Raw genomic sequence first — 14,325 nt, 5'->3', positions numbered from 1 at the left:
TCACAACTTCTGGACTCTGCTACTGAAGTGCAAAATAAGCCATTAACAATATGTAAATTAATGAGCTTGGCTGAATTCTAATGAAACTGTATTTATAAAAACACAGAATTGACTGGGTTTAGTTTGCAAGCCATAGTTTCCCAACCCTAATCTACACTGCCTATACTTTAATTTTGTTTAAAATAGCATTTTTATTACATTATAGGACCACCAAAAAAACCCCATGAAATATTCATGAGCATCTTGTTAAATAAGTGTTCCTCAGGGCATAGCTTAAGACACACTGATCTAGTTTAACCCTATAATTTGTTATGAGGGGTTTGGGATCCAGGATAGATTTTGTTAAATTCACACATGCAGCTAGTGGGAGACCAGGGATAAATTCTATATTTTCTAACTCCCACTTAAGTGTTCTTTTCACTTTTATGCCACAACTCTTCCATTGCTGTCTAAGGACTATGATCTTCTAAATTTAAAATTTATTTTCAACTCATTGCAGAGAAACTCCGACGTACTTACCTGTTGAAAATTTTAATGTTGATAAAGATTAAGATAATTTTTTAATTTGGTATGTCTTTTGAAGCACTCCTGTGTCTTTTTGAAAAGAAAAGTGATACTAAACAATACTGAATTTTAATTTTCTATGTGCACGTTAAACCACAGACGTAGACTTTTAGTGTCCATTAGCTTGTACTCTGAATCGCAGCAACAAATCCAAACAACACTACAAGTAACAAAGGAGACACATATACTCTCATACACACATACAAATGGCCAACTCCCTGTTCAACTCAGCATTTATCTCTGCATCTTCTATGTTACTTCATGGCCCTCACAAATTAGATATATCAACCCTATTCTCAAGTTTATGTGGGTAAAAACTCAGATTTCCAGCCTTTTAGTCATCCTTCCATTTTTCTATGTTCTTTCCTTCTCACTGGGGCTCTCCTTTCTTTACACTTCATCACTCACTGAAGATTGGCCGGACTTCCAGTGAACCCATCTAGTTAGTATGCACAGAATAGCATGAAAACAAAAGATATGAATTCAATGGAAAGTTCACTTAGGTGAATCATTTGATGCTCTGAGTGCCTCCATTTCATTATCAGCTAAATGAGAATAATTAATATATATGTACCTGTACTTCATCTACCATTATCTCACTGGAGAAAGGAAGTTAATATTTCCAGTGTCAGTTTCCTGATACGTTGTCACACCACACTTATGAACATTAGCGAGATGGATAAGATAATGGTTGTATGTGCCTTGAGCTTCTCAAGAGAGTTCTGTTTCTCCTGTATACACACATTGATCCAGTTAAATTTGATTGTAAAACTCTTTTTTTTTTAAGTCTTTATTGAATTTGTTACAATATTGCTACTTCTTTAGGTTTTGGTTTTTTGCCCACGAGGCATGTGGAATCTTAGCTCCCCAACCAGGGATCAAACCTGCACCCCCTGCATTGGAAAGTGAAGTCTTAACCACTGGACCACCAGGGAAGTCCTATAAAGCTCTTTCTGTAGTTTGAACTAACCTGCCTCTCTTCTCCATTCAACAGCCTCTTTCCTTCTCAGCCTTGTCTGTAACCCTTCAAATACCTACCTATATTAATCTTAATGATTTTTTTAATATAGTCACTGCTTCTCTGATAACATTTCAAAAAAAGCACATTTTTCTTTTTGGAACACCCACATAGAGATGAGCTCCTGAAATTGAAATTGGATAGGCAGCAGAGAGTGGTGGCATGAAGCAACATCTTAGTTCCCTGCCCAGAAATTGGACCTGGGTAGCCTGGATGCAAAATAGGAATCCTAGCCGCTAGTCCACCAGGGGCTAGAGGCTAGAAACAAGGTTCCCCTAGCTCTTACTCCCATTGAGAAATGCATTTCTCAAGGAGGCAAAAACTGTAGAAACAGGTACAAAGTTTATTATTAGAGACATGGTACAACAAGTGGGAGAGCACACAGAGAAACAGTTTGTTTAGTTAAGACAGAAGCGAGGCAGAGATACACACCAGGAGAGAAAAGCTGTGGGCATCCCCCCTAATGAGGAATGCAGTAAAGAGGTGGTTAAATCATTTCTATAGGGCAGTTCTTCCGGGTCTTTGTTCACCTTTGGCCAATTATCTGGTTTCTTTTTCCACACCTGACCTGCCCTAGGACCTCCCCAACACCTCCCCAACACGTGTGCACAACTTTTTCACAGATGGATTCCAGCCCACAGGCCTATGGGGGGCCTTGGCATCACCTATTTTGGGGTGGTGCCCCCTCGTTACTGACCCCCAAGAAGCCTCCAAGGTGCAGTGTCTCCCTTTGCCCCAAGGATGGGAAACACGTGACCTCTTCATCTTTTACTCAAACAGGGTTTAGCCCCTCTCTGTCCCTGCCATGACTGTTAACTTAAAGTGTCCACAGGAAACAAAGTCCAGCTATTTACGCTGTTCCTGTTGTAATTTCTATCTCAAAGTGCAAACAGGAGACTGGTTGTAAATATCTAGCCTAGAGCCCACCTGCCTCCTTCCTCAGGAAATGTAAACAGGAGGCTAGTTGTAAATTCCCAGCCTGGAGCCCATCTACCTCCTGCCTAACAAAGTCCTCACTCTTTGGAACTGGCCGCACAGTGAGAAATGAGGTGGATATTAGAAATCTTAGGACTCATCTTCCCTTTTGGAAATAAATATCTAAATTTGACCTGAATTAATACCAGTATCCAATGAATCCAGTTTCAGGATAGTACCGCATCCAGTAAACAGCCCAACAATTAAAAATAACTAAAAATTAGTTCCAACTTTCAATTAAACATCAAAGAAGAGACAACTGACAACTCAGTATTTTACTTTTTAAATCCTTTTTTCCAAATGTTTAAGTCACTCCTCGATTGAGCACATCACTCTCCCAGACAGTCACCATTTACTTACCATTCCGCCTTTCCCAAAACCATGAGTGCAAGGCCTTCTGTTTCATTCCAGTCCACCTCCCCGCCCACCTTTCTTTCTTCATGCTTCCACTTCTGCAGAACAAAACTCCAGATAAAGCACAACTCTTCTCTGAAGTCAGGTAAGGGGGAAAAATTGAAGACTCAAAGATAAAATTATCTTTATCAGACACATCAGAAAAGGGAAATATGGCGACACACATAGATTAATACATTTTGTTGCTATCAACAAATTATAAATGTATGAGAATCCTAGATTATCAAACCGGAGGTCACTTAAAGCCTATAAAAGGAGCTATATGAATGGGAAAAAAAGGTAGGCCATATAATCTTAATACCCCTTTCTCTTCATTTTGGAGTCTTCTGAAGCAGCTTTAGTTCCATAATCATCTTCCTCTATTTTACCTCATTTATAACTTTTTAAATACCTCAGGAGTTATTTATTCTATATAGTATGAAGCATCAAAGATCTCATTCTTTTTTTAATTTTTATTTTGTATTGGAGCATAGTTGATTAACAAAGTTGTGTTAATGTACAGCAAAGTGATTCAGTTATACATATACATGTATCTATTCTTTTTCAAATTCTTTTCCCATTTAGGTTATTATAGAGTATTGAGCAACATGTTGGTTATCTGTTTTAAATACAGCAGTATGTACATATCAGTCCCAAACTCCCAATCTGTCCCAACCCCCCAAGCCTTCCCCACTGGTAACCATAAGTTTTTTTTTTTTTAAGATTTTTTTTTTTTGATGTGGACCATAGTTTTTCAGTCTTTTATTGAATTTGTTACAATATTGCTTCTGTTTTATGTTTCGGTTTTTTGGCCGCGAGGCATGTGGGGTCTTAGCTCCCCAACCAGGGATTGAATCCACACCCCCTGCACTGGAAGGCGAAGTCTTAACCACTGGACTGCCAGGGAAGTCCCCGGTAGCCATAAATTCTTTCTCTAAGTCTGTGAGTCTGTTTCAAGATCTCATTCTTACTTGCCTCCAAGAGCCTAAAGAGGTAATCCAGAGACCACTGGAGAAAAGCCCATTCTTCTCAACTGTCTTCCCTTTTCTTTGGCCATTATTCTGGCAGTTTTGGAGTCAGTTCCTTCTGCATTATCAAAAAAAGGAGGGCCATGGAAGAGGTGAGCCCTTCTTCTTTGGAGAAGGCATTATTATGTGTCTACCCCTCTGGCCTGCCATTTGACCTTGGTATATTTCATGGGCTGCCTGGCTCTTACATGGGCAAGGAGGTAAGGTGCTGGAATTACCCCAAAAGCTGCTTCCTTCTCAGTCCTAAGCTTTGAGAAATCTATTCTTGCTTTGGTCCTCAGACTTTTGTGTGTAGTGTGTGCTCTCAACAGGTATTTTCTTGCTGTTGCTCTAAAATGCAAGGACTTAGAAATGGAGCTGGAAGGAAGAAAGGGGACCATCCAACTCCCCTCAGTGCTAAGGACCCAGGCCACTTAAAAGCAGGCAAAAAATAATCCAAGCAGTGCAACCAGGCTAACAGGAAGACTGACCTGGGGATTTGTATAAAGCCCCTTTCATATTCAAATTTTCTATTTTCTGTTAATAAAAATATCTCAATATCTTGAGAGCAGAACTTAAATTTTTGAGAGTCATCTGCCTACAATCCATCTCCCGACCTTTGACATACTCTAAATTGTTTGGAGATTCTGAAATTAAATAATGAATGATTTCTTTGAAAACATGAAAATAGGAAAAAATATTAATGGGTTATAATTCTACTCTTCTCCCTACACACCAAGTCCCATGGCCTTCAATGTGCAATAGTGAGTGAGGAAGTTCTAAACAAATTGCTAACACATTACTTTTAATATATTTTAACAATTAGTTTTGAAGTTCATCTTTTCCTTTGCTATGGGTGATGCAACCTTGAAATTTCTTTCAGAGGAAACAGTGAAAATGTACAGGCCAAAAATATTTTTCAGCTCTGATCAGGCTGGGAATTTGATATTTGATTTCTGATACTGCCTTTTTCGTAAATTGTAAATCAGATTTAAGTAAAGCTGGTGTCAGTGGGGCTTTTTCTTTTATAATTTTCAAGATTTTACAGCCTCTAAAAGAGCATAATTTCCAATTTTAAGACATCTCAATGGCTTTCACCTAATTGCATTTGTTTGTTTGTTAGTGTATTTAACTATAATTGTTTCAGACTTAATTATAGAAAAGATTTGATATTACAGAATGTAGTACTAACCAGAGTGGACTGTGAAAACTTTGTTCTTCATATGTTCATTTTATCATACTTAGAAGAACAGGCCCTTCACGTTTTTTTTTTTTTTTTTTTTTTTTACTGTAGTTGTTCTGGTAATTTATTGCTAGGTAACAAATTATCCCATGTTTACTGATATAAAATTAGAATCATTTTATTTATGCTCACAGATTCTGTGGGTTAGTTATTCAGACAGGAAAGGTGGGGAAGTTTGTCTCCACTCTAAGATATCTGGGACCTCAGCTGGAAAGAAGAATGGCTGGTATCACTTAAGTGACTGGGAACTGGAGTCATCTGCCGGCTTCTGCACTCACATTCTGACCACTAGGCTAGGATGACTCAAAGCCTGGGCTCAGCTAAAACTGTTGACCGGAGTACCTAAATAGGATCTTCCATGTGACTTGGGCTTCTCTGAGCATAGTACATGGGTTCTTATAGGGAATATCCCAAAAGAGGGAATACAGACAGCAAAGTTCCAAGAGAATAAGGCAGAAGCTTCACAGTCATTTATGACCTGGCATCCAAAGTCACGTAGCATCACGTCTGCCATTAATCAACATGGTCACAAGCCCACCTAGCTTCCAGATGAAGGTACAAAGACTCCACCTTCTTTATAGAAGGAGTGTCAAAGAACGTGGGGCTATGTCTTAAAACCATCACTGTAGAATCGACTTGTAGACACGGTGCAGGGGAAGTGGAGGCTGGGACGAACTGAGAGAGTAGCATTGACATATCTACACTACCATGTGGAAAATAGCTAGCTAGTGGGAAGCCACTGTATAGCACAGGGAGATCATCTCGATGCTTTGTGACGACCTAGAGGCATGGGATGGGGAGGGTGAGAGGGAGGCTCTAGAGGGAGGGGATATATATATACATATACTTGATTCATTCTGTGTACAGCAGAAGCTAACACAACATTGTAAAACAATTATAATCCAACAAAGATGTAAAAAAATCATAAAAAAAGAAGTGATTAATGGGATGCTTTCCATAAGTACTCTTCCTTATTTGTGATTCCTCACCTCTAAAGCAACAGTACACATTTGCAATATGGCTGATCAGTGTTTAAAATGCCTATATAACCAAGTGTTTACCTTAGAATGCTTTTGGTTGCAAGTGACAGAAACCCTGGCTCAAACTGGCATCAATTAACAAAATTGAAAATTTCAGCAGTAAGACAGGCAACTAGTTAATAGAGGGTTGGTTTAGTGGCTTAGAAATAATGAAAAGACACTTCTCTGCCTTATTTCATGACTCTTAGTGTTGACTTTATCCTACATCTAGTTCCTTCATGAAGAAAGTCTTGCTGGCGTGAGCAGTTATTCCCATGCTCAACTGTTCCTCCCCTTCTACTTTACAGAGTCCTGAGCCTCACTCAGCTGGAACAGCATAGGTCACTTACATAACCCTGAAACAATTTCTGAGGTCAAAGTCAAGTTCCGATTGGCTTAGATTTAGATGCTCATCCCTGAACTAGTACTGATTTCAAAGGGGATGGAATTATACCACTTGACTTCATAATGGGGGTGTGATTGATCCCTGTAAATGTTGTGCCTGCTCCCCACTGGGAAATAGGTAGAATAGGTGATGGGAAGGTGGCTGTAATTTCTATTTCATCTTGGAACATTCTCTGACAACATAAAATCATTTAACCATGAGGTGATGGACCTATTGCCTTGGCCTCATTAGCATCATAGTTCAATGAGCCGAGAGTTCATGGTCCCATTCCTGTTCACTGGTCAGCACCCTGCCTTTGAGTCAAGCCAATGCCATATTTAGAGCTGCCATTGTTAAAGAAATCCCATTTGACAAAACAAGGAAAAAATAGCTACTACAAAGTGACTCCGAACTTGGCTGTTCTCTCCCAGCCAGGAGTGGTGGTCACTGGCTTTCTGAATGTTTGGGATCATGTGTGTGCACCTGTGTCTGTGTGAGAGACTATTTCTTACTTTGGATAAATTCAGAATTTGCCTGAGAAATTAGGCTTTCTATCTGAGGCTATGAACTCTTCTTAAGAGCTGTGAATGTCTTCCTCTGTTTTTCAGAGTTGACACAGAACTGAATAATGTAGACTCTTCTGCCAAGACTTTTATTCGTGGTTTTCCACTGCAAGTCCATGCAGCATGACGGGGTTATTGTTCTCATTTTGCTGTTGAGAAAATAGGGACAGAGGGTTAAGCAGCTTGCTATGACCACGTGTCGAAGCAGGAACGGAGTTGGCATTAGTAATCATTTTCCTGGAATCTTGGCTCAGTGCTTTCTTTACAAAGAATTATGAAAGTTCCAAATGGAGAAAGAGAACAGGTCATAAAATACAAGCACTTTGGAACCCATCACCCAGTCTCAGAAATTTTGTGAGAAACAAATATTTGTAGACATAGTGGAAACCCCCTTTGTACCCTTTTTGGTTCCCAGCCCTCACCTTCCCTTCTCTGAGAAAATCAGTATCCTGAATTTGGTATTTTACGTTCTAATACATATTTTTCCTCTGTATGTGTGTATCCATAAAAAATATGGTACAGGTTTGCACATTTAACTTTATATTATTGCTGTTATCTTGTATGAATCATTTTTTTGCTCAACATAGTTTTTAGTATATATTCATGCTCATACATCTAGCATGTTTATTCATTTTACCTATTATATAATATTCCATGTCATAAATATATATACATATGTATGACAGATTATCTCTATCATCATTTAGATTTTTGCTGCTGTTTAATATCATAAGCAATAATGCACTGTATATTATTCTACCTTTTGCCTTCTGATTACTTTCATGAACCCCACTGGAAAAAAATAATACTTTTATGGAGATAAGCATAGAGATTCAATTGCTCTAAGTTCGGTCCTAGAGTAATGCAGGAGTGAGTACCAGAAGCAAGACTTATTGCCATACTTACATTTGAAGAAACTCATTCTAAATCTAAAATGGTTACTGAGCAGAACCCTACGGGGCCTTCCCAAGAGACCCCTCCCCCATATCCTCTGCTTTAGCTCCTCTCTGAAGTACCCAGATAACAGTATCTGATGCACATTTCCTGAGTTGTTTTACAAATGCTAAAGCCACCACCAAATGGAAGAAGTTACCTACTTGATGACCATGAGCATGTAGCCCCCAGACCTACCAGCACCTAAGGGTTGATAATGTTAACCCCTGTGACACTGCCCTGTTACATCACCATCAGCCAATCAGAGAATTGTGCACGAGCTGATCACATACCCTGGGACTCCACTCCCTCACCTTGTCTTTAAAAATGCTTTGCTGAAGTCCATCAGGGAGTTTGGGCTTTTTGAGCACTAGGTAACCAGGACTCCTTGCTTGTTGCCCTGCAGTAAACACTGCACTTTCCTTCTCTACAACCCGGCGTCAGTAGATTAGCTTTAGTGCTCATGGGTGGGCAGACCCAAGTTTGGTTCAGTAACAAAACCAATCCATGTTCTGTGTATACCATGATTTACAGTTGCTATATCAGGATCTATCATTATATCTTGAAATCTCACCCATTTAGTCATTACTAATGCTACTTCTTTCCAGAACCAGACCTGAATTTCTGTGGCCTGCAGGATTTTTGTCAGGCTGAAAAAAAATGGCAGCAATCATAGTGATGGACTGAATAAACGAAGTTTTATCATTACAGAAATAGAAACAGTCGCTTGAAAATTTTAAGAACATCAATTGACTTCCTTCTAAAAAGCATGCCATGGGGAGGAGGGGTGAAATTTCTATGGGACATCATTTCTGTGTATCTGAAAGCACTATCTTTATGTAGATAAAAATGAGCAAAGGATGGCCATTTGTTTGACTTATTTTAGGAACATTGTAGTGTGTTTAAAATGGCTGATTTAAAAATCTCCATGTCAACTATGAAACTAAATTATTCTGAAAAATTATTATGCTTTGTTCTGAATCCTCAGAATTCTGAAGAAGCTGGTCCATTGTGTTAATACTGGAATTATGTTTTGGATCAGCAGCAACTGTGAAGACACTAATACAGATTTGAGGGAATTTACTGGCATAGGACTTGGGAGACTGGATTTTAACTTGACCGTCTGACTATGAACCTTGTGAAAAAGTCACCTAAGCATCTTGGACATGGGGTTGCCCTAAATCAGTGCTTTGCAAGTTTTTTATGTTGACCCTATATAGGTGTTAAATCAATTTAGTGGGCTGGGGCCAACATTCAAAAGCAAGCAACATGGAATAGAACAAAATATATTCAGGGTGCAGTGAATGCACTAAGGGTAAATATTATTTCATAAAATTTTTATTACGAAGGGATGAGTGTGCATAACTGCTATGGGACATTGTATAAAGTGAAATTCTTCTGTATTGCTTTTAAAAATATTTGAAAGTCACTTTTACCAGGTGATTTAAAAAACAGTCTCGGGGACCTCTCAGATATGGTTATGTCCATAATTAAAATTCACCAGGTGCTCCCGTTTTTAGGAGGAAGCCCAGATATCCCAAAATAGCAGAATAGACTCTTCATAATTCTTGCCTCTAGGACTGTGCCCTCCAAGGACATGGTGAACTACAAGCTTCCTGTTTCCATAGTACTGCCTCATATGTCCATGCCTTTGTTGACATTTTTCTCTTGGCCTCAAATACTCTCTGTAGACACAAAGCATTACCTTTACTAGAAACCTTTCTATACTCAACTATTCTTCATTGAATTGGCCACTCCTTTTCTTAGGTCCCTATTATCATTTTTACTGTCTTGTGTCATAGCCCACGGTACACTTGACCGCAGTTAATAATGGTGTAAAAAATCTATCCCACCCTACCAGACCATGGAAATTTGGAGGTCACATCTTTGTATCATAAGAATTTGGGTTTTTTTTCCTTTTCTTATACATATGTACTCTGTTCTTCCTTGCTCTTAAAATAACTATTATTTTAAAACAATACATATTTATTGTGTCTCAAATGACATAAAAACGCAGTTGAGGAAGGTATAGATTGGGAGTTTGGGATTGACATGTACACACTGTTATATTTAAAATAGATAACCAACAGGACCTACTGTATAGCACAGGGAACTCTGCTCAGTATTTTGTAATACCTAAATAGGAAAAGAATTTGAAAAAGAATAGATACACATATATGTATAACTGCATTACTTTGCTGTATACCTGAAACCAACACGACATTGTTAATCAACTATACTCCAATATTAAATAAAACATTATTTAAAAGGCAGTTGAAAAATCACCCTAAATCCCATAACCCGAAGAGGAGCACTGTTAGCATCTAAACCGATGTCTTGCTCTGCCTGCATTCACATAGAGAGAGAGGTAAGCATGCACACAAGTGCAGGCACACACACGCAATGTTACACCAATAAATTCATTTATTAATATGACCAGTTTTTCCTCTCAACAATGTCAAGGACACTTTCTCTGTCAATGATATACCTGTACACAATTTTAAATTGCTGCTTGTTCTAAGTCATGGATTGTTTTGGGTTTTGTTTTGGTTGCCATTTATCAACATTAAGGGCAGTGATGGCAGATCTGACTTATTCCTTGTGTGCTAAAAGTATCAATTAGAAGGCACCATTATTGTCCTTACTTTCTTCAGTTAGCTCTAGAGTCCTGAGCTGGCTTTGCAACTCTCTTCAAGGCATTCTACATTATGCCTCCTTCCCTTTATCCTTGGGCTGTGTCCTGTTAAAATCTCTGTGTATGAGTCTCCTACCTAGCAAGGCAATGTCTTTAGGGAAAGCTTCTCTTTCTTAAGAGAATCATTGGGACTTCCCTGGTAGTCAAGTGGTTAAGGCTCCATGCTTCCAATGGAGGGGGCATGGGTTCGATCCCTGGTTGGGGAACTAAGATCCTACATGGTGGGCAGTGTGGCCAAAACGTTAAAAAAAAAAGCGTCTCTAGTTACACGGTAAAAATTTGACATTTAACAATTTTCCCATTTAGGAACTAATAAAGTAGAATCATGCATATATTTATATTAATATTTTGAATCTCATCTCCCTAAAACAAGGTATAAATCTGGATTGTACCTGACCTTCCTCTATTCTGTGGACAGGTAATTCAAGATGATATATAATTGTTTTCAATGCTCAGTTCCATTTTACCAACCACTTCCATTCTTTGGTAGATATAGATTGCTAGTACAGTTCATTAGGGTATTTCCTCTACTCTCTGGAGCTAAAGTTAAGAGCTACTCAGATATATTATTCTAATAAAATGAAACATCTGGTACAATTTTGCAAAGTGCCAAGCTTCATTATGATTAAAGCTTATTTGTGTCATTTCTGTGTGTGTGTGTGTGATCTGATTCAGGAACAGATCTATTTCTTCAATGTAACTGGATAGCCTACGTATAGTCCATGTTGTTCTTATGTATTTTCTTCTGTTTTTAGCCTCAATTAAAGCTCTCAGGAGTTCTTCATCCGTCACTTTGTGGCTTCCACAGTACAGTGTATTTTCATACTGTACGGTACTAACCCAACCACTCTTAGACTTTTTGTTTCCATCTCTATATTCTAATCTTGAATCCTATCTCACTGAGTCTCAGGAATACTGGTGTCATAGTGTGCATTGCCTTAGGTTTTAATATAAACCATATGCCATCGATTACCCATGCTCTAGTTATGAGTGTGTAGAGATCTGAGCAATCAATCACTTCTTGCTCCCTTCCCAATTATCTCATATAATTAACTATCGCCTCTTGCGTTGTTCCTCTTTCCATCCATACCTGTGCTCCTTAATAGCACTTGTTCTCAAACAGGATAGACTTTGCTCCCAAGGAACATTTGGCAATATCTGGAGTTTTTTTTTTTTTTTTTTTTGCGGTACGCGGGCCTCTCACTGTTGTGGCCTCTCCCGTTGCGGAGCACAGGCTCCGGACGTGCAGGTTCAGCGGTCATGGCTCACGGGCCCAGCCGCTCCGCAGCATGTGGGATCCTCCCGGACCGGGACACGAACCCACGTCCCCTGCATCAGCAGGTGGACTCTCAACCACTGCGCCACCAGGGAAGCCCTGGAGATATTTTTTGATTGTCACAATGGGAAGGATACTACTGGCTTCTAAATGGTAGAGGTCAGGGATGCTGCTTAACATCCCACAATGCAGAATATAGGCCCACTCCCTACAACCAAGTGTTAGCCAGTCCAAAATGTCAATATTGCCTAGTTTGAGGAATCTTGCTGTGTAGAAACTGACTTCATGTGTTTTGGTTGAACTTTCCAATTCCACCTCTGAGATGTTCAGTTTGATATAGTCTCATGACTCAGACTAGCTGCTCAGGAGCCAAAAATGGAAGGTTGTATCTCATGTTTCATCCACATCCTCTACTTTGGTTGAAGTGAGGCGGCCTTTGTTATTAAAAACAGTTCCCTTCTTGGTGAGTGTTATATCACCCATTGACATTACCCCAGTTACACACAATAGGGAATGAGGGAAACTGAGGCATATTTCTAAGTAAAGAATAAAACCGGAAGGATTAATAAGTATGATTATCCTCAGATACTTTCTGTTCCAAATGGCATTTGTTGTTATGGAGATTACATTTGCAAATATATTAAGGAAAACTCCGTGGGCAGCTTAATACTAATACGGTTTCCTTTTTTTCCCCTCCTTTTTTGCTTTTCAGACATTTCACATTTTCAAGAACAAAATGATTTAAAAGGATTACTAGAAAATCTCCATCAAAATATTCAAGCCAAAAAGAGAAAGAATGTAGAAATCATGTGGCTGGCTGCAACGGTAGGCACTCTCCTGTCAAATGGTATTCCCTGTCACCGTGGTGATCAGCAAGCATTATCGGGTATCTGCTATGTAGGGTCCAACCTCTGCACTTTGGGCTACTAGATGTCATTCTCCATTATCCAGGAGATTAGGCATCTAGTCTATCAATAAACTAGAACACAAGATAGAAGATGATGTATTCAATGAGAAAGAATCTCACTCATTGGCTTTTCTTATAAATTCGGGATGTGTTTGAGGTTAAAATCAAGTGTCTGTGATTTTCTTGATATTGCATGTTGCAATGTCGATAGCCCATGTCAGTCAGGGTTTTGAAGTGCTGCTCTAGGGACATATGGTTTCAATAGAAAGTGGTTATCAGATCTCTGACTCACAGCCTCAGTAAGGCTCCTGGACATATTGTTTTGTTAATGAGATTGTAAATGCGATTGTCAATTTAGATATCGGCATAGAATTTATTACTGATGTATTGCTCTTAGGGTAATGAGCTATATTTTGTATGCTTCTTTCTCATTTAATGGCACCCTCAGGGTAGAAGATCTGCCTGCTTCCCCGCCCCCCCAGGTTTCTACAAGGTTGAAGGAGAAAATCATGCCTATAATTTTTAAGCTCTTATCTGGCAACCGTTCAGGTATAGCTCATATGAGTTTTGTTAAACATTCAGACCCAGAGATCCTTTCACTAGGAAGGGATCTTTTCATCAGGAAAGGCACACATTGGAGATCTTTTTGATGAACGCCATGTTTGAACTTACTGCACAGGATTGCTCGTGTAATTTGGAGTTGAGTGTAACAGATCTTCTCACGTGTGCTATTCATTCTCTATCAATAGCATTTGAAACAAAGCCTTTCCCCCTACTGCCAGCGCTTCAATTATAATCTAATATTACTTACTCTCTTCTGGGAAAAAAGAATGGATAATTTACCATGAGTCTACATAAAGTAATTTACCAAGAGCAAGGCAGAGGAAAGCTGCTTTAGTTTCCCTTCATGCCTTCTTGGAGCCCCAGGGAAGAACATCAAAGGTAACAATATGAAACGTTGCTTTCAGGCATCTCATTTACACTGGTCCCATTTAGCATCATACTACATTACCTGAAGGTTGTTTTTAATAGTTCTTTCTCCTGTGTCTTCTCTATATACCTTCAAAGACTACAATGGTTGCTAATTGTCATGAAAATTTCACAAAGACGTAAGTTATTTTTGCTATACTACTAATGACATGATAGCACAAAAGTAGTTTGATCATTTCCCAAGGCCATCTGACAACTTAGGAACATATACACATGTCATTATACACATATCGTGCAGTCATGTAAGTTGACAAATGAAGGATGCACAGGTAGAACCACAAGTGTATATTTTCTCTAGTACATGTAGTTTTCTCATTTGAATATATTTTTTAAATTCCCATAAATCCTACGTTTCTG

General features: G+C 38.9%; 1 protein-coding gene across 4 annotated transcripts in view; it reads left to right on the top strand.

Annotated features, from left to right (window-relative positions):
* Window positions 1-14,325, top strand: part of INPP4B (inositol polyphosphate-4-phosphatase type II B) — an 886,823-nt gene that overhangs the window by 825,451 nt on the left and 47,047 nt on the right. For all 4 annotated transcript variants that reach the window (XM_081245267.1, XM_081245268.1, XM_081245266.1 and 1 more), the window contains one exon: window positions 12,784-12,896. In XM_081245267.1, the coding sequence (XP_081101393.1) occupies window positions 12,784-12,896 (113 nt within the window). The remainder of the gene's footprint in view (window positions 1-12,783; window positions 12,897-14,325) is intronic.

This window comes from Mesoplodon bidens, assembly GCF_964165515.1.
Source record: "Mesoplodon bidens genome assembly, chromosome: 1".
NCBI classification, from domain to species: Eukaryota; Metazoa; Chordata; class Mammalia; order Artiodactyla; family Ziphiidae; genus Mesoplodon; species Mesoplodon bidens.
Note: the sequence above shows the minus strand (reverse complement) of the source record. Positions and strands in the feature narration are given on the sequence as shown.